The sequence below is a fragment of the Carcharodon carcharias genome, chromosome 30 (assembly GCF_017639515.1).
Source record: "Carcharodon carcharias isolate sCarCar2 chromosome 30, sCarCar2.pri, whole genome shotgun sequence".
In the NCBI taxonomy this organism is placed as follows: Eukaryota; Metazoa; Chordata; class Chondrichthyes; order Lamniformes; family Lamnidae; genus Carcharodon; species Carcharodon carcharias.
Genome location: NC_054496.1, coordinates 19,621,201 through 19,647,305, shown reverse-complemented (window position 1 = coordinate 19,647,305; position 26,105 = coordinate 19,621,201). Strand labels below are relative to the sequence as shown.

General features: G+C 44.4%; 1 protein-coding gene across 1 annotated transcript in view; it reads left to right on the top strand.

Annotated features, from left to right (window-relative positions):
- LOC121271393 (adhesion G protein-coupled receptor E2-like) overlaps positions 1–26,105 on the top strand; it is a 57,941-nt gene that overhangs the window by 7,401 nt on the left and 24,435 nt on the right. The window contains exons 3-10 of the mRNA XM_041177370.1: positions 2,459–2,515; positions 4,969–5,112; positions 7,432–7,581; positions 11,530–11,679; positions 18,962–19,050; positions 19,232–19,342; positions 22,665–22,842; positions 24,580–24,711. Coding sequence (XP_041033304.1) covers positions 2,459–2,515; positions 4,969–5,112; positions 7,432–7,581; positions 11,530–11,679; positions 18,962–19,050; positions 19,232–19,342; positions 22,665–22,842; positions 24,580–24,711 — 1,011 coding nt within the window. The remainder of the gene's footprint in view (positions 1–2,458; positions 2,516–4,968; positions 5,113–7,431; positions 7,582–11,529; positions 11,680–18,961; positions 19,051–19,231; positions 19,343–22,664; positions 22,843–24,579; positions 24,712–26,105) is intronic.

Sequence of the window (26,105 nt, the reverse complement as noted above, 5' to 3'; positions counted from 1 at the left end):
GCTTGGTGTCTCGTTGTTCAAGTGTCGATTTGACTTTTAACAAGGACCAAGTCATGTTATGTACTAGTGTCCTATATTCAGCAAAATATCACAGAGATAAAAACAAAAAAACTGCGGATACTGGAAATCCAAAATATCACGTTGGGTTAACTTATGAATATACTTCCATTGATTGATCATTACACATAAATAAACTACAAGCCAATTATTAAACCTAAACTTTTCTACATGGCCTACCAAAATCCCACTTCAGTGGAGGCAGCTGGTGATGTAAGTGCCCAGCAACCTCCGTAAGCTGCATATACACGACACCCGCCAACCCGACTCCAGACCCCCCCGCCCCACCACTGTGAAATTAGGACATGCCATGCTCAGAGGGTGGGACTTCCAATTTCCAGCTTGTCTGCCATTTTCGCCATAACGAAGAGGCTTTCCTGTCATCCAAGCCTGGGTATACATCCATGTGGGTGTGTGTTTGTAGGGGCGCCTGTCTGTGTGGATTTGTGTACATGTAGATGTGTGTTTGTGTGTGGGTATCTGTATATGTGGGTGTGTGCCTGTTTCTGCACTTGCGAGTGTCTCACAGATAGGCATGTGCACTATCTGTGTGCCCTGTGTGAACTATGTAGATTCCCAGTACAACTCTTGCCAACATTTGTGTATAACTCTTAAAGTCACCGGGTCAAAACATCAATAAGAAGCCACAAAGTTTGCAGATAAAATGCAGCTGTTCTAAATTTCCTTTGTAAATATCCGGAAGTGTAATGTTTCAACTCCTCTGGGACTGTTGCAATCATTTTGAAGTTCCAATGTGATTTACAGAACACATTATCGGATGTGCAAATTATATTGATGTGAGATGAAGAGGTGGGGAGAGGAAGCTCATGTGGAGAATGGAAAAAAAGGCTTGCATTTGTATAGCACATTTTACGATCACCGGATATTTCAAAGCACTTTACAGCCAATGAAGTACCTTTGGAAGCGTAATCACCAGCGTAATGTAGAAACTGTGGCAGCCAATATGCGCACAAACAGCAACGTGATAATGACCGGATAATCTGTTTTATTGTGATGATGTTTGAGGGGTAAATATTGGCCAGGCCACTGTGGGGGGAATGTCCCTGCTCTTCTTCGAAATAGTGGCGCGGGACCTTTCACAGCCACCTGAGGGGGCAGATGGGGCCAACAGTGCAGCACTTCCTCAGTACTGCACTGGAGTGTCAGCTGCGACAGTCTGCATCTGTTGGGCCAAATGACCTGTTTCTAGTGCTAGCAGAGCTCAATAAACCATGAGGGAGTGTGTTAGTGCTAGCACAGATAAATACCCCGTTAGGAGGTGTGTTAGTGCTAGCACAGCTCAATACCCCGTGAGAAACAGTACTGTTTCTGTACTATAAATATTATATAACACTTTACCAGACTAGAATGAGTTTGTTACAAAAGGTAAATCCCAAATGTACTTTGTCGGAGAATGTACTGCCTTGTTCTGCGCCTAGCCTATACGGGCTGGTATAGACCCCAGGCTCGATTCCTGCTCTGTGCAGACTACAGAAATAATATTGCCATGGTTGGCCTCAGTACCCCTGGAGAAACACAGCCAACCTGCCGGCTTCTGATCTCTATCAAGTGCCCCCCCACCCCTGCCTGTATGTGCCCATTGTTCAGATACTGGGGCAAGAGTGGGTTTGGGGCTGTTTGATCCAGCAATGAGCTAGCTTGTTCACAGTCAGGATCCCACATAAAGAGCAGTGAGGCACCAGCAGACACCAAACGTCAGAAAGAACTTACATTTATGTAGAGCCCTTCCTGACTTTAGAACATCCCAAAGTGCTCAACAGCCATTGAAGTAATTTTTGAAGTGTAGTAACTGTTGCAATGTAGAAAACATGGCAGACAACTTGTGCACTGTAAGAGCCCATGCACAGCAGTACAGGAACAGCCAGCTAATCTGGTTTGGCGATGCTGGTTGAAAGATAAACTTTAGCCAGGACACGGCCAAGAACTCCCCTGCTCCTCTTCAAATAGCACCATGGGATCTTTTGCATCCACCAGAGAGATTAGACAGAGCCTTGGTTTGATGCTTCATCCAAAAGACAGCACCTCCAACAGTGTGGCACTCCCTCAGTACTGCACAGGAGAGTCAGCTCGAATTTTTATACTTAAGATTCCAGAATGGTAATGAACCCATAAGCTTCAGACTCGAAGATGAAAATACTTCCCACAGCAAACACCAGGTAGTGATCAAAGCATACTGCAGCAAGAGGTTAGTATTTATTAGGCAGGAGGCAAGAGGAGTGAGTTTTAATCAAGGGCTGTAGTCCTGCTAATGTTTGTTATTTATCAAGGGGAGCAGGCCTGGTAAATTATATTCATGTTCTTACTAACATTATCTTGGAAATTCTAATGCTTAACATAGCAACATTTCATGAGACTGTGTTATCCCACTCCCCCACCCCAGTGATTTTTTTCCTTAGTGTCTGGGACCAGAGATGTTCTACAGGTGCAGCAAATGCTGGTAAGTTGAAAAGCTCTTGTTTTTTAAATAATGTGATCTGCTTTATATTTTAGTCAGTTGAAGCTTTAATATTTAAAAGAAAATGCAGCCAGAGTGTGTGCAGATGTTACAATAAACTTTTGATAAAAGCAAAAACTGCGGATGCTGGAAATCCAAAACAAAAACAAAAATACCTGGAAAAACTCAGCAGGTCTGACAGCATCTGCGGAGAGGAACACAGTTAATGTTTCGAGTCCGTATGACTCTTCAACAGAACTAAGTAAAAATAGAAGAGAGGTGAAATATAAGCTGGTTTAAGGGGAGGGTGGGACAGGTAGAGCTGGACAGAGGGTCAGTGATAGGTGGAGATAACCAAAAGATGTCATAGACAAAAGGACAAAGAGGTGTTAAAGATGGTGATATTATCTAAGGAATGTGATAATAGAGGACACTAAGGGTAGAAAGCAGGACGAACAAGGTACAGATAGCCCTAGTAAATAAACTTTTGAAATGGTTACTCATAAGGGGTTTGGCTCACGTTCATGAAGTCATATAAGAACCCAAGACATGCATTGAAGAAATGGTGCATCAATTCATCCATGTGCCCATTTATCCATCCATCCATCTCTTTCTATGTGCAATTGCCTCATCCGTTTATTCTCCCATTCATTCATCAAGTGACTCAGCTATGTGATCCCTTTATCTGCCCATCCATCCACTTTCCATCTATGGATAGCCCATTCAGCCCAATCAGTCTGTGTTAGTGCTGACACTCCCGTAGCAATGGTCATAATTTAATGTACCTACCCTATTTCCACATTTCATTCTTGTTCTTTTTCTCAACCACCTATTCTTAAATGCCGACATGCTCTCTCTTTCAATCTCCAGTAAGTGCGGTCCACCGTCTCACAACGCTTTGTGTAAAAAAACCACATTAATCCCAAATTTAATCCTGTACCTTTGCCCCCTCATTCCACATCCATCAATCACTGGAAACCATATCATTCTATTTATTCGGTCCCATCCCTTTCCTTAACACGGCTTTTTTAAAATTCTTCCATGGGATGTAGGCTTTGCTGACAAGGCCAGCATATTTACCCATCCCTAATTGCCCTTGAACTTGAAAATAGCTTGGCAGGCCATTTCAGAGGGGAGTTAAAAGTCAAGTTAAGAGCTGCAGTTCTGGAGACACATGAAGGCCAAACCAGGTAAGGATGACAGATTTCCTTCCCTAAAGGACATCAGTGGACCAGATGGGTTTTTACAACAATTGACTGTAGTTTCAATGATCACTGATCATTACTGAGACTAGCTTTCAACTCTGTTGCAAAATGCCTTTAAGAGACAGCAGCATGACATCACTAGAAGGGAAGTGTGTCATGCGATCCAGTCTCAGTTTCACTTTTGCTTCAGAACAGCACACAGCTCAGCTCTGATGTCTTCAAGCTTTCTACCTTTGTATATCTGTTCCCATGGACCTAGTCTTAATAAATGAACCCCCAATGTGTTTACCCACTCCCTTATGAATGATTGGTGCCTTTATATCATTATAAAGCACAACAAATTACAGATTTAATTAATTGAATTTAAGTTCCACCAGCTGCATAGTGAGATTTGAGCCAATATCTCTAGAGCATTCACCTGTGACCTTTGAATTGCTCGTCCAATGATGTTACCACCTTGCCACCATCTCCCTCTGAGGTGAGAATTAAAACCTTGCACTTACCTGATCTTTTTAATTATTCACTTCCAAGATTGGTGCATCATTAACAAGGCCAGTGTTGATTGTCCATCCTGAGTTGTTCTTGAGAAGGTGGTGAGCCTTTTTGAACCTCAGCAATCCATGTGGTATATGTTCACCCACATCAGCAGTGAGAATGGGTGATGTTAACAGAGCAATTCCAGGACTTTGACCCAGCAATAATGAAACAACTTAAGATATTGGAGTTAGTCATCCATCTCTCCAGCCAGCTCCACCATTCAACAAGACTGGCTGGATTTCAACCTCAATTCCACTTTCCTTCCCTATCTCCATATCGCTCAATTGCCTTAAGGCACAAAAATCTATCTATCTGAGCCTTGGGTACATGCAACGACTGATCCACTGCTCTCTGGGATACAGAATTCCAAAGACTTACAGCCCTCTGAGTGAAGAGATTTCTCCTCATCTCGGTCCTAAGTGATTGAACACTCTTATCCTGAGATATTGGTGAAATGTGTCCAAGTCAGGATGGTACAAACTTGGAAAGGATATTGGAGGTGGCAGTGTTCCTATGCACCTGCTGCCCTTGTCCTCCTAGATAATGGAGGTGACAGAGAGTTGCTGCTGAAAAAGCCTTAGTAAGTATCCTCTAGATAAGGCCCATTGCATTGCTTCATGCCACACAAATAATGCATTTACCCTCCCTCCAGGAGTGCTGAAACCATCGACAGGTGAGGCTGCAGGATGTAATGGATGTTTCTGTCTGTTGCAGGTGAGGATAAGTGTCTGACTAAACCATGTGGGCCCAATGCAGTCTGTCACAACACTTCTGGGAGCTTCCACTGTACCTGTGGGAAGGGATATTACTCGACTGAAGATCACCAGTTTGCAGGAGCTGCCATGGCCTCTTGTAATGGTAAACATACGAATCACACTGACTGATTTTTGCCCATTTCAGTGTTGCCAGTTGCCCTCCTGTGCTTTACCCACCACCCTCACCAAGGGGCTGATCTTCTTGTCTGTGCCTGGTTGGTGAGCATCAGCTATCTATTCCATCGTGTTGGGGCACAACATCCTTTCATTACCCAATGTCTCAAGATGAACTTTCTCACCTAACACTACCTTACTACCTAACACTAAGTCGTGGTAAAACCTGACTGATTTGCCCTCAGTTACCTCAAAGAGTGCTGTGGGTCATTGCAGCACAGCCTCTGACCAGTATAAGCGAGGCTAGCTAACTCATCAAAGTTCATAGTTGGGGATGGAGGGAGAGTGCAGGGGGCAGATTTTAACCTAGCCCTTCCATTGGGACACCCACAGGATTGGCGCAAAGAGGGTTTTGCTCTCTTACTCCATTGAAGCCAATAATGGACTAGCTGTAATTCGAGTATCCCACCCAATCCTGTGAGGTTACCAGCTGGGGAGTTAGATTAAAACTCAGTCCTCACACCCACCATGAATCATAGCTGTGACTCGTTGTTTGTGATACCCACCCCACCCCCCACTCCCCCAGCCACGGCAGAGCGGGGGAAGATCTAGGAATGCAGTTTAGACACAGTGAGGATGAAGTGAGGATGAAGTGCATCAGAATGATGGAGTTTCTAGGGTGTGTATCTATGGTTTGGATGACCATATATTAGGAGTGTACAAGCTTTTGGTCATCATAGGCTTCCCACTGCCCTCCCCCCACCCAACCTGTCAGATAGTTTACAGGGGGTGGGAGAGGTCTTGGCTGCAATTGAGGCCACTTCCCATCTGGCTGCTATTTTCAAGCCAGCAGAAGGAGGGTGTGGATGGGCAGGACGCCCAGCAGGTAAACCAGCTCAGGCCTCAGGTGGAAATACAGGTAACGTGTCTCCCTCGCTGGCCTGATTTCATGATCCACGGACCCCACTTCCCAACCTCTGCCCCATCCCTAAGTGCTCCCATCTCCCTGGCCCCTCTAACACAACCCCCACACCCCTCTTCTCCTCCTTCCCCTTCCAGGACAGCATAGCAACAGGAGGAGCCCATTCACCAAGTCATGCCTGTTCCGTCACTCAGTTTTTTTTATTCATTCACGGGCTGTGGGCATCGCTGGCTGATATATTTCCAAATCAGGATGGTGAGTGGCTTGGAGGAGAACTTCCAGGTGGTGGTGTTTCCATCTATCTGCTGCCCTCGTCCTTCTTGATGGCAGTGGTCGTGGGTTTGGAAGGTGCTGTCTGAGGAGCCTTGGTAAATTCCTGGATCATGGATGAGCTGTATCTTAACTCCATCTACCCACCTTGTTTTCATATCCCTTCATATCCTTCCACTACAAAATTTATCAATCTCTGTTTTAAAATTTTCAGTTGACTCCCCAGCAACAACAGCTTTTTAGGGGACACAGTTCCAGATTTCCATTACCCTTTGTGTGAAGGAGTGCTTCCTGACATCACCCTGAACATCCGAACTCTCATGTTAAGGCTAAGCCCCTTTTACTCCTCTCTCACTACCCGTTAACACCTGGATTAGATCACCTATTAATCTTTTACAATCAAAGCAAAATGCAACTTGTCCTTACACTTTGGTCTGGATGTCATTCTGGTGAATCTGCATTGGGCCCCCTTTCAAAGCCAATGGGGAGGTGGTGGCATTGTGGTGTTGTCACTGAGCTATTATTCCAAAGACCCAGCTCTAGGGACTGGGGTTCAAATCCCACCTTGAAAGATGGTGAAGTTTATACTCAATACAAATCTGGAATTAAAAGACTGGTGATGACTCTGGTTGTCATTATAAACCCATCTGGTTTACTAATGTCCTTTAGGGAAGGGAACCTGGTCTGGCCTACATGTGACTTCCAGACCTGCATCAATGTGGTTGACTCTTAACTGTCCTCTGACCAAGGGCAATAAATGGTTGGCCCACATCCCATGAATAAATTTTTAAAAATATAGTCTTGAGGTGTGGGACCCACTGCTAAATGAGAGGGGATCTAAGCAGAGCTTTATACAACTGTAGCATAACTTCTACTCATTAGTATTCCTAAACACAGCACCTTTACCAAACCTTCAGGCCGAGCAAATTGAAGGCATTGAGTTAAAAAGTATAGCACTGTAGAATTTAGCTGCCTGGTTGGGTTAACAGGGCTACTCTCTGGCGTGTTGCAACCAAAAGCTAAGTCCATCATTCCATTTCCTAGTGCTGATGTCTTTCAATCAACTCGTCTGGCAAAACAGAATCTGTGCTGATGCGCCCCAATATTCTGTTGCAGATTATGACGAGTGTCACACCATTCGAGATGTATGTGGCAATAACGCGAGCTGTCACAACACAATGGGAGGATTCTATTGCCTGTGCCACAAAGGATTTGCTCGAGTCTCCGGTGAGACTAATTTTACTGGTTATAGCGCTGGATGTAGAGGTAAGGAGGGTAGTCAGATCCTGTTAGTTTCATTCACTTCTCTGCATGGGCTCTGGGGCATCTGAGGAACCTTCTGCTCCGTCACGCAAGGACTTATTTTTTTCACTAACACTCACTGTTGTTCTCTCAGCTGATCTGTATCTCAACTCCATCTATCCGTCCTTCTTCCATAACCCTCAGTAACCTTGCCCAGAAAATTATCAGTCTTAGTTCTGAAATTGTCAGCTGAGCATGAGCAACTATTTGGGGGAGAGATTTCCAGAATCCATTATCCTTTGTGTGAAGAAGTGCTTCCTGAACTCACCCTAGTTATGCGAATCACATAACTAGTGTTGTAGATAGGGCTTTAAACTAAATAGTTGTGGGGGGGAGGCTTCAGTTGCATTGAAATATAAAAAATCAAAGTTTAAGGAGAGGGTAAGAGTGCAGGTTAGTGACGAGGCTGATTGCTATCAAAAAGTGAAAGGAAGGGACAGAGTGTGTGAACGCCATATTGCACCAAAGAATCAATTAAGAATAGGGAAAATTGACAATAGGTCAAACTTAAAGGCATGTAGCATTCAGAATAAAACTAATGAGTTAACAACGCAAAGAGGGATAAATAGGTATGATTTGGTGGCGATTACTGAGGCGTGGTTACAGGGGGAACAGGTTTGGGAGTTGAATATCCAAGGATACTCTGTTTTGGAAGGATAGGCAGGAAAGAAAAGGAGGTGGTGTAGCGTTGTTAGTAAAGGAAGAGACATAGGCACTGGAGAGCAAGATGTAGAGTCAGTCTGGGTAGAAATAAGAAATTGCAAGGGAAAGAAGTCCTTGGTGGGAGTAACCTATAGGTCCCCAAACAATAGTTTAGCAGTAGGACACAGTATAAACCAGGAAATACTGGGAACATGTAAGAAAGGCACGGCAATAATCTTGGGTGATTTTAATATGCATATAGACTAGACTAATCAAATTGGCAAGGGTAGCCTTGAGGGAGAGTTCATAGAGTGTATTAGAAATTGTTTCTTGGAGCAATATGTTGTGGAACCAACCAGGGAGCAAGCTATTCTGGATTTGGTTTTGTATAATGAGATGGGATTAATTAATGATCTCATAGTAAAGGATCCTCTAGGGAAGAATGATCATAGCATGATAGAATTTCAAGTTCAGTTTCAGAGCAAGAAACCTGAGTCCCACACTAGTGTCCTGGAGTTAAACAAAGGTAACTACATAGGCATGAGGGCAGATTTGGCCCTGGCGGACTGGGCAGGAAGACTACAAGGTAGGACAGTTGATGAACAGTGGCAGAAATTTAAGGAGATATTTAATTCCTCCCATGTAAAATATATCCCAATGAGCAAGAAAGATGGTTAGAGGGGGGAAAAGTATACTTGGCTAAGCAAGGAAGTTAAAAATAACTTAAAGGCAAAAACTAAGGCATACCAAATTGCAAAGGTCAGTGGCAGGCTGGAAGATTGGGAAACTTTTAAAGATCAACAAAGGGTTACTAAAAAAAAATAAAAAGAACAAAGATAAATTATGAAAGAAAACTAGCACAAAATGTAAAAATTGATAGAAAAATCTTCTACAAGTATATAAAAGGAAAGAGAGTTGCTAAAGTGAATGTTGGGCCTTTGGAGGATGAGACTGGGGAGTTAATAGTGGGGAACACAGAAATGGCAGAGATGCTTAATCAATATTTTGCCTCAGTTTTCACAGTGGAGGACACTAGTACCACCCAATAGTAACAGGTAGTGCAGAGGATATTGAGAAGGAGGAACTTAGAACAATCACCATCACTAGAGAAAAAGTACTGAACAAACTATTGGGATTAAAGGGTGACAAATCCCCAGGACCTGATGGCCTACATCCCCAGGGTCTTATAGGAAGTGGCAGTGGAGATAGTGGGTGCATTGGCTATAATATTCCAAAATTCCCTGGATTCTAGAAAGGTTCCAATGGATTGGAAAAATGCTAATATAACAGCCTTATTCAAAAAGAGGGGGAGGCAGAAAGTAGGAAACAGTTAGTTTAACGCCTGTCATTGGGAAATTGTAGGAATCCATTATTAAGGAAGTAGTAATGGGGCATTTGGAAAGTCAAAATACAATCCATCAGAGTCAGCATGGTTTTATGAAGAGTAAATCATGTTTGACTAATTTGCTAGTGTTCTTTGAAGATGCAATAAGAAAAGTGGATAATGGGGATCCTGTAGATGTAGTATATCTGAATTTCCAGAAGGACTTTGATATGGTGCAGCACAAAGGATTATACACAAGATAAGATCACATAGAGTTAGGGGTAAGATATTAGCTTGGAAAGAGGATTGGCTAACCAACAGAAAGCAGAGTGTCGGGATAAATGGGTCTTTTTCTGGATGGCAAGCTGTAACTAATGGGTTCGGCCACAGGGTTCGGTCCTTGGGCCCCAACTATTTACAATCTATATGAATGATTTGGATTCAGGGATAGAAGGTAGTTTAGCTAAATTTGCAGATGACACCAAAATAGGTGGGAAAGTAAGTTGCAATGAAGAAATAAGAAATTTACAAGTGGATATGGACAGGTTAGGTGAATGGGTCAAAATTTGCCTGATGGAGTTTAACATGGATAAGTGTGAGGTTATCCATTTTGGTCGGAAGAATAAAAAGGCAACTTATTATTTAAATGGAGAGAAACTTCAGAATGCTTCAGTGCAGAGGGATCTGGGTGTCCTCGTGCATGAATCGTTGAAAGCTAGTATGCAGGTACAGCAGGTAATAAGGAAGGCAAATGGAATTTTAGCATTTATTGCTAAAGGTATAGAGTATAAAAATAGGGAAGTGTTGTTGCAACTGTACAAGGCATTGGTGAGACCGCACCTGGAGTACTGTGCACAGTTTTGGTCCCTCTACTTGAGGAAGGATGTAGTTGCACTGGAGGTGGTTCAGAGGAGGTTCACTAGATTCATTCCAGAGATGCAGGGCTTGTCTTATGAGGACAGATTGAGCAGTTTAGACTCGCTAGAGTTTAGAAAGATGAGAGGAGATCTAATAGAGGTATATAAGATGCTAAAGGGGATAGACAAAGTAGACGTGGAGCGGATGTTTCCCCTTGTGGGCATTCCAAAATGAGAGGCCATAGTTTTAGGCCAAGGGGTGGTAGATTTAAATCAGAGATGAGGAGGAATTACTTTTCTCAAAGGGTCGTGAATCTGTGGAATTCACTACCTCAGAGTGCAATGGATGCCGGGATGCTGAATAAATTTAAGGAGGAGATAGACAGATTTTTAATTAGTAATGGGTTGAAAGGTTATGGGGAGAGGGCAGGAAATTGGAGTTGAGGCTGAAATGAGATCAGCCATGATTGTAATAAATGGCGGGGCAGGCTCAAGGGGCTGAATTGCCTACTCCTGCTGCTGGTTCTAATGTTCTTATGTTATGTTTTTATGAATGAAGAGCCCAGCTCTAATTTTAAGATTCTGACCCTTTGTTCTGGACTTGTCCCACCAGAGGACAACTGGTTTACTAATGTCCTTTAGGGAAGGAAACCTGGTCTGGCCTATATGTGACTTCCAGACCTGCAGCAATGTGGTTGACTCTTAACTGTCCTCTGGCCAAGGGCAATGAATGGTTAGCCCACATCCCATGAATAAATTTTTAAAAATATAGTCTTGAGGTGTGGGACTCACTGCTAAATGAGATGGGGATCTAAGCAGAGCTTTATACAACTGTAGCAAAACTTCTACTTATTAGTATTCCTAAACACAGCACCTTTATCAAATCTTCAGTCCGAGCAAATTGAAGTCATTGAGTAAAAAGTATAGCACTGTAGAATTTAGCTGCCTGGATGGGTTAACAGAGCTGCTCTCTAGCGTGTTGCAACCAAAAGCTAAGTCCACCATTCCATTTCCCAGTGCTGATGTCTTTCAATCAACTCGTCTGGCAAAACAGAATCTGTGCTGATGCGCCCCAATATTCTGTTGCAGATATTGACGAGTGTCACACCATTCGAGATGTATGTGGCAATAACGCGAGCTGTCACAACACAATGGGAGGATTCTATTGCCTGTGCCACAAAGGATTTGCTCGAGTCTCCGGTGAGACTAATTTTACTGGTTATGGCGCTGGATGTAGAGGTAAGGAGGGTAGTCAGATCTTGTTAGTTTCCTTCACTTCTCTGCATGGGCTCTGGGGCACCTGAGGAACCTTCTGCTCCCTCACGCAAGGACTTATTTTTTTCACTAACACTCACTGTTGTTCTCTCAGCTGATCTGTATCTCAACTCCATCTATCCGTCCTTCTTCCATAACCCTCAGTAACCTTGCCCAGAAAATTATCAGTCTTAGTTCTGAAATTGTCAGTTGAGCATGAGCAGCAATTTGAGGGAGAGATTTCCAGAATCCACTATCCTTTGTGTGAAGAAGCGCTTCCTGAACTCACCCTGAATGAAGAGCCTAGCTCTAATTTTAAGATTCTGACCCTTTGTTTTGGACTTGTCTCACCAGAAGAAATAGTTTGCTTATACTATAATCATCTTAAACTCAGTTAGATTGTCACTTCATCTTCTATACTCAATGAATACAAGGCTAGTCTTGGAAATCCATCCTCATAATTTAAGCATTTTACCATCCTGATGGTGGGGATTTTGTGGTGCAGTGAGTAGTGCCCCTGCCTCTGGGCCAGACGTTCTGGGTTTGAGACCTCCTTCAGGACTTGTTGGCCATGCAAGGTGTGTTCATAATGTGGCCAAACAGGTTGATTATCAACCTGGAAATCCTTCCAATTAGCCTATGGCAGCTGGTAAGAGTGGGAAAGTCTCCTGGTCAGCCATGTTTGATGCAGAATGACACCCCTCAAGTCATCTTGCCATAGCCTCTGGCTTCAGGCAGACAAAGGGATGAAAATTGAGAGGGCTTATTCTGTTGAATCTGAGATACATCCCTCCAAGGCCAGGATCCTTCCAGAACTCAGAAACAGAGGTCAATGACCTGAAACATGAACTCTATGTCTGTCTCTCTCTAAAGAAAGCAGTCCGACCTGCTGAGCGTCTCTAATGTTTTCTGTTCATGTCATTGATCTTCTGTCTGATTCGAACCACTGATATAGTTGCTGAGCACAATTTACAGATTGCCTACTTAAACTTCAAATTTTGAATGCCATCTAAGTTCATCCTGTAACGTTTGGCATTGTCAAAGGCAAAGCTCGTTCCATCACTGACCTATAAAACAGCATCACATCTTGTTATGTTCCTTCTGTAGGGTCGCTTTGCTCATGAACACGGTTGCACACCTAGCTACCGGTGGGTGAGTTGATAAACAATATATTGCAGACGCAGGGACCAATATAAGATGAAGCACATGCTGTTCATTTACACAAGTAACAGAGCACTAACACAATATGTCCTTCCCCAACCAGACCCTATTCTAAACTACTAATTAACATTGTAGCCCGCGCTACACAGCCATTGGGTAATACAGTCATGTGGTCAGTCTGCTCACATTCTCTCAAAAGTGTATTGCACTTCAGATTACCACATCCCTCCCCCTTTACTCGAAAATACAAATTACAATCTTTACAATATATCAACTATTTACGTAAATAAACTACTTCCAAATTCAGTCTCTCTGGAAGCTTCTTCAAACGTGTCAAACGCCGTAGTTCTACGACTTTGGATGGTTTATCCGAGGCCTCCCTTTCAGGAGTTATCTGTCCACTAGGCTCTCTAGTAGGAACCTGTAAGTTTGTCTCTTCTACTCTCTCAAGCTCAACAGATCCTACAGGTACTTCCAAACCAAGGGGAGTTCCTTCCACGTGTGGTGCAAACTCAATCAGGAATGCTTTCACCCTCTTTCAGGCCCAAGAGCATGCACTCCTGCTGCCCCTCCCCTCCAAGTTCGACAAGATGAAGGCCAACCGTCTGGAAGGTTCTCAAAATCAGAATGTTGGGCAAGGCTAAATTCAACATGGTATGATCAGTTTCCAGTTGTGTCAGTAATTCCGCTTTTTCTTCCTTACATGTCTTCATTTAATGGGTTTTCTCCTTGGCAGCGCTGACTTTAATCTTGGCCTTCTTTTCAATTTCCCTATTGGCCAGACTAGGCTCAGGTATGAGCTCAACTTGAGTGAACTCAGTGATTGGGTTTTCCAGCATTTCCTCATCTGTCGGCTCCTTTGAAAACTCAGGGGTCTCTATTTTCAAAACTTCTTGGCTTCCACGTAGATAATTCTTCAGCTCTTCCATTTCTTTTTTATATTTGTTAGTTGTTCCCTGGGGAACTAAGCATTGTTGTGTTTCCTCAGCTAATTTATTCTTCATCTCAGCCAGAGATATGCTGAAATCCTTCTGTTCTCTCTCATACCATTTTAGTGGTACAAAATGATATCTGAGGGAATCTTGCAACATGCAAAACTCCTTCAGCAGGTTTTCTCTTTCTTTTTGGAGGTTACTGACTTCAGCTCGAACTCTGTCCTGAAGCATCAGCTCTACGAGTTCCTTTTGTTGAGTCTCTACATACTTCTTTTTCCAAACAGTAACATTTCCTGTTTCTGATTGAGATCTCAATAGTCTCTCAAGATTAATCTCTCTTAACCAGTTCCTTCTGAGGAGAGTCGGTCCTTTGCCTGCTATCACCATTAGGGGTAGATTAACAGACTGATTTCCATACTGTAATGGAACCATGCATATCCCTCTTACATGTATGTTTTCACCAGTATATGTCTTTAATTTAGCATTTGAATTTTCCAGATTTAGTGAGTGGTCTCCTCCATTCAGATATTTGAACGTATGTTCTCCTATAACTGTCGTGGATGCCCCTCTATTCAGCTGGGTTTTCCACTGACTTTCACAGTCACATAGATTGGTTCTATTTTACCCGTTTTTAAGTTGTGTAGTGAGTAAATATCAGACTCTGTTTCTTCTGGTTTCTCTGTTATGTGGATTTCACAATCTCTACCTTTTGGTTTAAAGTTTTGTCTCAATCTGTCTTTACAATATCGCATAATGTGCCCAGTACAATGGTAGTAGAAACACTCGATTCTTTTAAATTGTCATTCCCCACCAGGTTTTATGGTTCCATTTCTGCCGTTATTATTGTGGGTTTTCTTAGTTAAACCATTGCTTTTTGCTGGTCTGTTAATGGCGGCTGTTTCCCATCTTTCCACGGAGCCCAGCGCTTCTGCACCATTTCTAACCAGTGCCTCCCTCCCGATGTGAAGGACGGTGCCATTTTGTGCTCCCTTGATTGCTTCTGAATCCCTGACTGTGTCTCCATTGCGAGCACCAACTCCAGTGCCTTGCTGAAGTCTAAATTTGTTTCTGACAACAATCTTTTTTGAATGGCGTCTTCATTAATCCCACACCCTAATCAGTCTCTTAACATGTCATCAACCAACGCCCCAAACTCACAGTGTCTGTCAGTTGTTCTAAGGCTGCTACATAGAAAGCGGCTGTCTCTCCAGAGGCACGACTCCTTGGATTAAATTTAAAATGGTCCATTGTTACCGAGGATTTTGGCTGAAAGTGGCTTTTCACGAGATTCACCAACTCATCAAAGCTCTTGGAATCTGGGGCGTTGGGTGCCATTAGACTATGAATTAGTCCGTATGTTTTATTGCCACATGTCGATAAGAGCATCGCTCACCTAATCTCCTCCCCCGATGTATCGTTGGCCAAAAAAAAAACACAAGGCACTCAATATAGTGTGAGCAGTCATCAGTGGTCTGATCAAATGCTTCGATACGGCCAAACTGTGGCATACTGGAGGGAGATAACCTCGAAAACTATGGTGAGGGCTGTACTTACAATCGGCCTGCAGGCACAGCTGATTCACTTCAGTGGAATTTTCACAGCTTCCCTTGGTGTCGTCGACTGGTCGTCTTTTGCCTCGTCACCAGTAGTTATGTTCCTTCTGTCGGGTCGCTTTGCTCGCGAACATAGTTGCACACCTATCTACCGGCAGGAGAGTTGGCAAATAATATACAGCAGATGCAAAGACCAATATAAGATGTAGCACATGCTGTTTATTTACACAAGTAACAGAACACTAACACAATGTGTGCTTCTCCAAACAGACCCAATTCTAAACTACCGATTAACATTGTAGCCCGCGCTAAACAGCAATTGAGTAATACAGTCACATGGTCAATCTGCTCACATTCTCTTAAAAGTGCATTGCACCTAAGATTACCGCACATCTGAAAGAAATTTCACCAACGTATTTAGGGAGAAGGTGAATAAGTACGTGAGGGAGAAAAGAATAGAAGGATACGTTGATGCAGTCAGATGAAATAGGTTGGGGGGAAAGCTTGTGTGAAGCCTAAACATTGGCATGGACCAGTTGGGCCAATTGGCATGTTTCTGTGCTGTACATTCTATGTAAGTAAAAGGGACTATCAAACGGATGAACAAAGGGTGAACAATTTGACATCACTTATTTTACACCTTTGATAACTGTTCAAAATAATCTCAGAAAGTTTTTAAAGCTTGGTAATCTTTCATGTGCGTTATCATTCAATTCAAACTTGATTGAGATATCCTGCATGTGTTGGTGCTGTAAAAGCCTAATCAGTTCTATGCACCAAGTAGACTTGGCACCAATGACAGAATGGCCAGAGAAGGGTTAAGCACTCTGAAACCTGCCCATGAATGCTGCAGAATCCAGCCATGTGTAGCGATGGTGTTTCTTTCTGTTATTACAGATATTGATGAGTGCCTCCAAGACCTCTGCAGTCCTAATGCTGTTTGCCACAACTTGAATGGAAGCTTCAATTGTATTTCAGAAGTCCAAACATCAACCTAGAGTAAGAAAACGCAATGATTCAGTATTCACAGAATCACAGAATCACACAGTGCAGAAGAGGTCCTTCGGCCCATCGAGTCTGCACCGACATGTGAGAAACACCTAACGTACCTACCTAATCCCATTTACCAGCACTTGGCCCATAGCCTTGAATGTTATGATGTGCCAAGTGCTCATCCAGATACTTTTTAAAGGATGTGAGGTAACGCGCCTCCACCACTCTCCCAGGCAGCGCATTCCAGACCATCACCATCCTTTGGATAAAAAAGTTTTTCCTCACATCCCCCCCAAACCTCCTGCCCCTCACCTTGAGCTTATGTCCCCTTGTGACTGACCCTTCAACTGGGGAACAGCTGCTCCCTATCCATCTTGTCCATGCCCCTCATAATCTTGTACACCTCGATCAGGTCGCCCCTCAGTCTTCTCTGCTCCAACGAAAACAATCCAAGTCTATCCAACCTCTCTTCATAACTCAAATGTTTCATCCCAGGCAACATCCTGGTGAATCTCCTCTGCAACCCCTCCAGTGCAATCACATCCTTCCTATAATGTGGCGACCAGAACTGCACACAGTACTCCAGCTGTGGCCTCACCAAGGTTCTATACAACTCCAACATGACCTCCCTACTTTTGTAATCTATGATGGATGACAAAAGATTAATTGATGGAAAATGAAACTAAGAATAATATCAATATGCCTGAGGTTGGAGTGGGAGAATTTTCACGGGGCAATAATTGGTCGTCCATTTTCATTTTCTTGACAAGGTGGAAAGGATGTTTCTTCTTGTGGGAGAATCCAGAACTAGGGGTCACTGTCTAAAAATAAGGGGTCAGCCATTTAGGACAGAGATGAGGAGAAATCTTTTCTCTCAGAGGGTCGTGAGTCTTTGGAACTCTCTTCCACAAAAGGTGGTGGAAGCAGAGTCTTTGAATATTTTTAAAGCAGAGGTAGATAGATTCTTGACAAGCAAGGGGCTGAAGGGTTATTGGGGGTAGGCGGGATGTGGAGTTGAGGTCACAATCAGATCAGCCATGATCTTATTGAAAGGCGGAGCAGTTTCGAGAGGCTGAGTGGCCTTCTCCCGCTTCTAACTCAGATGCATGTTCGTATAGATCAGACCACCTTCTCAATCTATCCTCAACTCCTTTGCCCTCCAAAAAAACCACCCAATTGTCTTCCACGTCCCCTTCAGTCTTGATTCTTGGTAACTTATTCCACAACTCGCCAAGATGAAAAAGTTCTGATTTCAGCACCTGGCCTGGAAGTTTGTCTAAGCAGCATTCATTTTTCAGGTGCCAAATGGCCTACTCAGCCCCCAAAATGAGGGGCCGGGAGCACTTGCTCATTTTGAGCCAGGAGTGTGCCACCTTCCATACTGATGAGGTCAAAATTCGGCGTGTGGTGCACGCACCTGAAACAGGCAGCGGGCCCTTTGCGTATATAAATAGGAGGCCAAATGCCTGTTTGGGGCCCCAGCTGGAGGTTTGGCCTGCCCTGAAGCAACTAGAGTTGGCTGCATTCAGGAAAACCAGGCCTACATTCGGCCTTAAGGCTGCCCTTAAAGGGATCACCGCAGGTTGGAGTCAACATGGTCAGCGTTAAAATGTATTTGCCAGAATGTGAGGCCAGGAGGAAGAGGAGGGCTTGTCCTGAATCCCCCTATCAGGAAACTCTCGCTCACTGGTCCCGCCAATCCACCTCTGATCACCAGTGCTACCAGTGCCTACCACCCGCCTCCCACCCACCCATCATAGTACCTACATTCCTTCGTTCCCAAAGATGGACACACCCAAATTTCTCAGCTCTTTATCCTAACTGGCTCGTTTTTAGCTCCTCTCGCCTGGTGTGGATACCTAGCTGTGCCAAAAGCATCACCGTAATTTAGGAGCCATGAGTTCAGGCAGAGAGGGAGGGTCCTCAATGGCCCCGCCAGTTTAGTCAGTGAGGAAACGGGCTGTGCAAACCAGCAGGAAACTCCCAGGCCTCAGGTGATGTGGGTGAGGGGGGGTGGGGTGGGGTGGGGTGGGTGGGGTGGGGGTATTCAGCGGCAAGTTTCTCAGCTGGTGGGGGGATCAAGGAACGGCAAGTCATAAAATTTCAGCCTCTGTGTTCCGCCGTTGTAAAATCGCGCGAGGTGACGCCGGGGTGAGCGTCCCCTACTCGCGCGATGTTTTACTCGGCAGGCGTGCGTGGCACTCGGCAGAGCGCAGCCGACAATTACGAGGGCAATCCAGCCCACTAGCGGCGCAATTGCCAGCAATCTCTCGTGGCCCGTCCGAACACAAGGTTGGCAGACGGGCCAAGCGGCCTTGACATTTTTGACGAAATCTCCATTCCGAAATAAAATGAGAGGAAATACCTGGGGCCAGCATTTTTATGAGGTCTGCTTTTCAGGTGCTCGACTGTGCTGCGTGGACATTCCTTGCAGCTGTTGTGTGCTTTATTTTATTATTTGGAAAAAGGAAAAAGTCAGGCCTAGTGCCACGAAGCCCACCTCATAATTAATATTCCGACTTTAACCTCTCCCAGTTCACACAAACCTCTCTGTAATGTTGTCCGAAGCATTCTGCTGGAGGGGGGGGGGCACAGGTGACTAATTTGCTATTGTCCCCATCGCAGATTCGTTTTTGACATGTCTCGCTACCTACCTGAGGGACGAGTCCACCGTTGACAAATGTTACTCCCGAAATCGAAAGGGATCACAGCAGGTACTGTAATGTTTATTTATGCAAGTCGGCCGCAAGGGGCTGTGGCTTTGACTTTACTCCACGAGCCAGCAGTCCATAAGACGCTTAACACACTTGTGTGAAAATCTTCTCCCCACCACTCTGACGGAGATCTTCTCCAGAATGATCTGTTTTTAATGAGATCCTTTTCTTGTTCACAAAGCCCACTGCCGATCACTTTTGTTCTCTCTTCGAGCCAACTCTCACACTTGCAGAAAGGATATGTGAATCTGAGAGGACTGGACGGGCAGGAGAAAGCCCGACTACACTTGAAGTAAGTTTCCGAATTGCTTTATTATTTGGAGGTCCGCGGCTCCCTGGGGCAGCTGCCTGGCCTCCAGGGAGCTCAGTGGGTTAGGGTTAGGGTTAGTGTTAGGGCCCCACAGTGATTTCGTCGCCCACCTTCCTCCTCCATCCCCACCCCGGTGGTGCTGAGCTCCTTTGGCGCGCGTTTCAGGCTGGCTGCCCGTTAATTGGCGTGAAATTGCGGCCAGTGGGGGGGGTACCAGTCCCGTTTGGGGGGGGTCCCATTTCTCGACCCCTCCTGGGCGGGTGCGATGGGAAAAAGTCAGGCCTAGTGCCACGAAGCCCACCTCATAGTTAATATTCCGACGTCAACTCATCCCAGTTCACACAAACGTTTATGTAATGTTGTTCTCAGCATTCACCAAAATCATACCAACTTCACATTGTGTCTTGCATTTGGTGTTGTATGGGGTGGTGGGGAGGGGAGCAGGGGAGGGAGTGGGGTGTGGGGAATGGGAGCTGCGAAGGGAGACAGGAAGAAGCACTTTTCCAGGCTACAACAACAACTTGCATTTATCTAGGGCCTGTAATGTGGTGAATCATCCCATGGCGCCACACAGGAGCACCGAACAATAGAAGATATTAGGGCCAGGAAAGTGGTCAAAGGGGCAGGTTTTAAGGAGTACCTTAAAAAATGGAAAGAAAAGTAAGAGAGACGGAGAGTTTGAAGGAGAGAATTCCAGAGCTTAAGCCTGAAGCAGCTGAAGGCATGGCAACCAATGGTGAAGCGTTGAAAATCAAGTATGATCACGAGTCAAGAAATAAATGAGGGCAGATCTCTCTGGAGGTTGGAGGAGATTACAGAGTTAGAGAGGGCAAGGCCATGGAGAGATTTGAACACCAGCGTGAAAATTTTAAAATCGGGACACTGCTCAGCCGGGAGTTAGGGCAAACCCTGGGCGATGGGTGAAGTGATGGGTGATGGCTCAAGTCTCTGGAGAGCGGGAGACGGGAGTCGGCTAGGACTGCGATGGGATAACCGAGTCTCACAGTAGCAAGGGTGCGGAAGAGGATTTCAACCGCAGGTGAGCTGAAGCAAGGGTAGAGTTGGGCTATGTTGTGAAAATCGCAATACATGGTGCAAAAGTCCAGTTAATGTCGCAGCAGTTTTTGAGTAGTTGGATAAGTCACAGGCAGATCAACTGATAATGAAATGCTAGAATAGTGCAAGTGAGTATTTCTTGCTGTACAGACTGTCTCAGTAGTGGCCCAAGGATAGTGAACCACTGATTGACGGACGGCATTAGTAAAGTGGAGAAGTTAGTTTGTCTCTGAGCAGTGTTGGTTTTTCCATATCAATATCTAAGTCAGATATCTCAACCAAAGCTTCCATTTTATCTACAGCTTGAATATCTAGGCTGCCTGCAAATTTCTTCTGCTGCCCATGTTTGATTCAGTACTCCAGGGTCAGATTAGGAGCTCCGCAGTCACGTGATGGGGATGGAGAAGGTGGTGGGATTTACCATGACCGGTTCTGAGGCAGTTCGTAGAAATTCACAGCATGGAAAGAGGCCAGTCAGCCTATCCTGTCTGCACTAGCCCACAAGTAGCCATCCAGCCCAGTTCCACGTCCCAGCTCTTGGTCCATAACCTTGTAGATAACAGCACTTTAGGTGCACATCCAGGTACTTTTTAAATATGATGAGGGTTTCTGCCCTTTCAAGCAGTGAATCCCAGATCTCCACCACCCTCTGGGTGCAAAGAATTCCCAATGTATCCCCTCTAAACCTCCTACCTCTTACCTTAAATCTACTCCCCCTGGTTATGGATCCCTTAACCAAGGTAAAATTGGGCCTTCCTTCGACTCTATCTAGATCCCTCATAATTTTATAAGCTTCAGTTAGAATTCCCCTCAACCTCCTCTGTTCCAAAGAAAGCTACCCTAGCCTCTCCGAGGAAGGTTTGATCTTTTAGGTTGCACTGTGGGTGCCTTGATACAGAGTCCATTCGATATGCTTCAGTTCTTCCAAGCATTGTGCCATCAGTCACCAATGCTGAGGGGCTGCCGCTGAAGAGTCTCAGCGATGGTCCAAAATGGCCATGTAGAATTGATGGGTGGCAGAATAGTCAAGTTGGCTTGGATTGGCATATCTTTGCTGGTGGCGTGGTTGTAATCTCCAGGGTCCACATATTTGTATGCCAAGAATCAAACATTGCATTGTAAAAGGAGAAGCTGCAAAAGAATTACCAGGGCAATATCAAAACTAAGATGCTATATACACTCACCAGGAAAGGTTGAACAGGTTGGACCTATCTTCTCTAGAAAAGAGAAGACTGAGGTGTGACCTAATGGAGGTCTTTTACATTAATAAGCGGCTTTGATAGGGTAGATCTAGAGAAGATGTGGCGGATTCCAAAACTAGAGGACATAAATATAATATAGTCATTAAATTCAGTAACAAATTCAGGAGAAAATTCTTTACCCAAAGAGTGCTTAGAATGTAGAACTCGCTAGCAAAGGGAATGGTCGAGGTGAATAGTAGAGTTTATTCATTCTTTGGCCGTGAGCATCACTGGTTGGGCCAGCACTGGTTGTCCATATAAATTGCCCTTGAGAAGATGGTGATGAGCTGCCTCCTTGAACCACTGCAGTCCATGTGGTGTGGGTACACCCACATTGCTGTTAGGAAGGGAGTTCCAGGATTTTGGACAGTGAATGTGTGGCGATATGGCATGTGACTTGGAGGGGAACTTGCGGTTGGTGGCGTTCCCACCACCCTTGTCCTGGGTGATAGAGTTTGCTGGTTTGGAAGGTGCTGTCAAAAGAGCCTTGGTGAGATGCATTTAAGGGGAAGCTAGATAACACGTGAGGGAGAAAGGACTAAAAGGTTATGTTGACAGGGTGAGATAAAGGGGATGAGAAGAGGTTCATGTGACAGATTAACACCAGAATGGACCAGTTGTACCTGTAATGTATAATTATAAATAACTCTCTAAAGGACAATGATATACTGGGGAAGGTTCAAGAGGAGCAGCAAGAATAATTCCAGATGCATCGGTTTTGAGGAGACACTGACGGAACTGAATGTTTTCACTGTGGGACATAAAAGGTCGAGGGGATGATATAATCCTGGGCTTCAAAATACTGTGAGGTGCTGGTATACAGATGGCAAATATTTAACTTGAACTGTAAGCACAGAACTAGAGGATACAGATTCAAAACGAACAAATCTCAGGGGAAACTTGGATGGCTTAGACAACAGGACAGTGAAAGTTTACACGAAGGTTTTTCATGAAGGGAGCAGGGAGGAAATCCAGCTGTAAAAACAATAATTAAATCTCATCCACAGAATGTGATGAACCTTGGAAACAAATTCGTGAATGACAGTTTAAAGATGGAGCAGGTGGACAATGAAAAGCGATTACAATCAACCTCGCTCTTCTTGGATGCCATGGAAAGTTTCGCGTTAGATGCTGCATTGGCCTCACCTAGTCACAAAATACAGAACTTAATAACCCCACACTTAGGTATGGTCGAAACACAGCAAATCTTTTCACAGCTGCTTTTCATATAGAAAAGGTGCTCACGTGGCCCTATTACTAACACATTCCTGCTTTCAGATTTTTCAGAATCCAGATCAAAAATTACTTTACGTAGCAACACCCTCTCAGGGGGACATAAAGGATCCTGTAGCACTCAGCTCAGGAAGCAAGGGATATGGGGAGCAGTTGGGAAAGCGGGGTTGAGGCAGTAGATCAGCCACGATTGTACTGAATGGCAGAGAAGCCTCGATGGGCCATATGGCCCACTCTTGCTTCTCTTACGTGCTAATTTGAAGAAGAGCAGATGAGTTCCTCATGGCACCCCAGCCAGTATAAAAACATGAGAAATAGGAGTTGGAATAGACCATTTGGCCCTTTGAGCCTGCTCCGCCATTCAACAAAATCATGGCTGATCTACCTGAACTCCACTTTCCCACTCTATCCCATATACCTTGATTCCCTTACTATCCAAAATCTATTGATCTTTGTCTTGAATATTCTCAATGACTGAACATCCAATGCCCTCCAGGGTAGAGAATTCCAAAGATTCACTTCACCTCATCTCAGTCCTAAATGGTTGACTTCCTATTTGAGATTGCAAGCCCCTGTTCTAGATTCACCAGCCAGCAGAAACAACCTCTTAGTGTCTCAAGCTCCTTAAGAGCTCTGTATGCTTCAATAAGATCACTTTTCATTCTTCTAAGCTCCAGGGAATATAGGCCTAGTCTACTCAAATGGGATCTGGGCGTCGCTGGCAAGGCCAGCATTTGTTGCTCATCCCTAAATGCCCTTGAACTGAGTGGTTTCTTTGGCCATTCCAGAGGGCAGTTAAAAGTCAACCACATTGACGAGAGTCTGGAGTCACATGTAGGCCAGACCAGGTAAGGGCGGCAGATTTCCTTCCCTAAAGGGCATCAGTGAACCAGAAGGGTCTTTGTGACAATTGATGATAGTTTCATGGTCACCAATACTGAGACTGTTTTTATTTATTAGCCGAATTCAAATTCCACCAGCTGCCTAGTGCAGTGACATTACCACTACACCACCATCTCCCCATTCCCCACACTGTGATGTTGTGCGCAGGGAGTCATGTTCGTGTTTAGTTACCATTTCGTAAGTGTGCAGAACAGATGAATCTATGAGTATCTAAAGCATAGAGGTAAGCTGCTGGCACGCCCAGACCTTGTGATGGTAACCTTGTCTGGATGTTCCCTCAATTGCTTACAGGTTGATCTGTGGGATTGTCATGTTGCTCCTGATTGCATCTGGCATCTCGTCCTAGATGCAATAGTGCCATATGATGATTGAGGAGCTGGGGTGGTGGAGGAGGTTGGAATGGATTGTATAGGACCCGGTGCTGAAACAGGAATCGTGCATCTTGTATATTGAAATAAGAGGCCATATGCCTGTTTTTGAGATCTTCTTCGCTCCTTCACTGTAATATTGGCAGCTGACACCATGAAGTCCGACAGGCGCTGGTTAAAGGGACCTTCACAGGCTGCAACCAACAAGCTGTATTTAAAATAATTATCAGAATGTCAAACCAAGGAGAGTACGAATGTACAGGATAACCTTTCTGTCATTACAAAACAGTCATGGCAGCCAATATACCATGGGCCGTGGGATGCACTAGTACTGAGATACGGCATCAGCAGGAACAGATAGAGGAAATTGCCACATTTACGGCTGACGTGATTGATGTGTTTTTCATTTAAATTGTAGATCTTGATGTTCGAGTCATTCAGGCGAGTGAGCTGAGGGACCTTGAAAATATTCCTGACAGAATAACGCTCCATGCACAGGAAAACTCAATGGATGCTTATTTAAAAACCATGACTCAGGGAAATGCAGGAGGTAAAGTTTCGGCTTATTACTTGGACTTTGGTTGTCTTTTCACCTGCTTTGCTGCACTTAAAGGTAGTGGAGCCTCATAGCTTGGCCGACATTAGTGAAAATTATGGGGGTCCTCTGCATTGAAAGGAAAAGGCTTGTATTTATAGAGCACCCTTCATGACCTAAGGATGTTCCAATGTTAATGAATTAATAGTAGGAATCAAACAGCATGTTCCTTCAGTTGTTCATAGTAGACAGATTACAGACCATACTCAACCAGTCCATGCTTTCAAAACCCAAAACAAAACATCCAGTGTAAGATATGATTTTGCCATTGGGCAGCACCTGCTAAACAATCCTGAGTTTGCTAATAGTTACACTGAAACTGATTTAAGATAGCCAGTTGACAGTGTAGAACTTGAGTATTGCTGAAAAAAGAGACATGCTGTCAAAGCTTTTCATCTTGCACTCAAGAATGTCAAATTTCAAAGGGAGCAACAACTTATACTTCATGAGAAAAGGCTACTGATTGGTTGGCAAGTTGGCTCTGATTGGTCAAGACGTTGTCATGGTGAATGCACCAGGGAGCTATTGTCCCCTATACTTCTGTTTATTAAAAAGAGGTGTAATGTCTGGATATATTCCTTCTTCCTGCAGAGAAGAGGTTCCTGCATATAAATACATGTAGCTTCTAGCAAGCCTGACTGATAATCTCAAATTAGGTTTTAGTGGAGTAACTTTGTACAGAGAGAAGCGTGGCTCTCTTAGCACTGCCAGAATGTAAATGGGCCTCCTGAAAAATCATTGAGAAAACATCTCTTCTTCTTTTCCCGACAGTCTTATAGGAAGTTGGTAATTTCCTGTACACATTTAGCTCTGGGACAAGGTTTCTGTACAGGATTCTGCAGCTTCAGAAGTGCTAAAAATTCTGCTGCAGCTTCTGTGCTGACCTCCAGCTCTGAAGTGAAGAAGACTTTCAGCTGGGACTGAAGCATGGTTGCCAATTAATTTTCACCCTGGGAAGGTACCAGTTCTTTAGCAGTGTGATCCTCTTTGGACTCTAACCTGCACTGAGGCAAGGCATTCTCTGTGGAAGACTCTTCACGAACTACAGGTGATAAAGTAAGCAATGCATTGATTGATTCAGTGGAATTAAGATCTGAATGCTGCTCAGCAACTAAAAGCAGCTGGTTCTTCTAACAGACAAACAGAGACTTCATAAGGCACATCCATCAATGGGAAAGAAGTATCATTCTCTAGGACCTCAAACTCCAAGAGGTCACTCAGCACTGCAACGAATTCATCCTCGTCACTCTATAGGAAGAGTCAATTCAGGTCTAGCAGCTCTTCATGAGGATGGTCACTGCCTGCTGTAGTGTCTTCTGGATGCACTATCTCTGGCCTTTCTTCCTGAA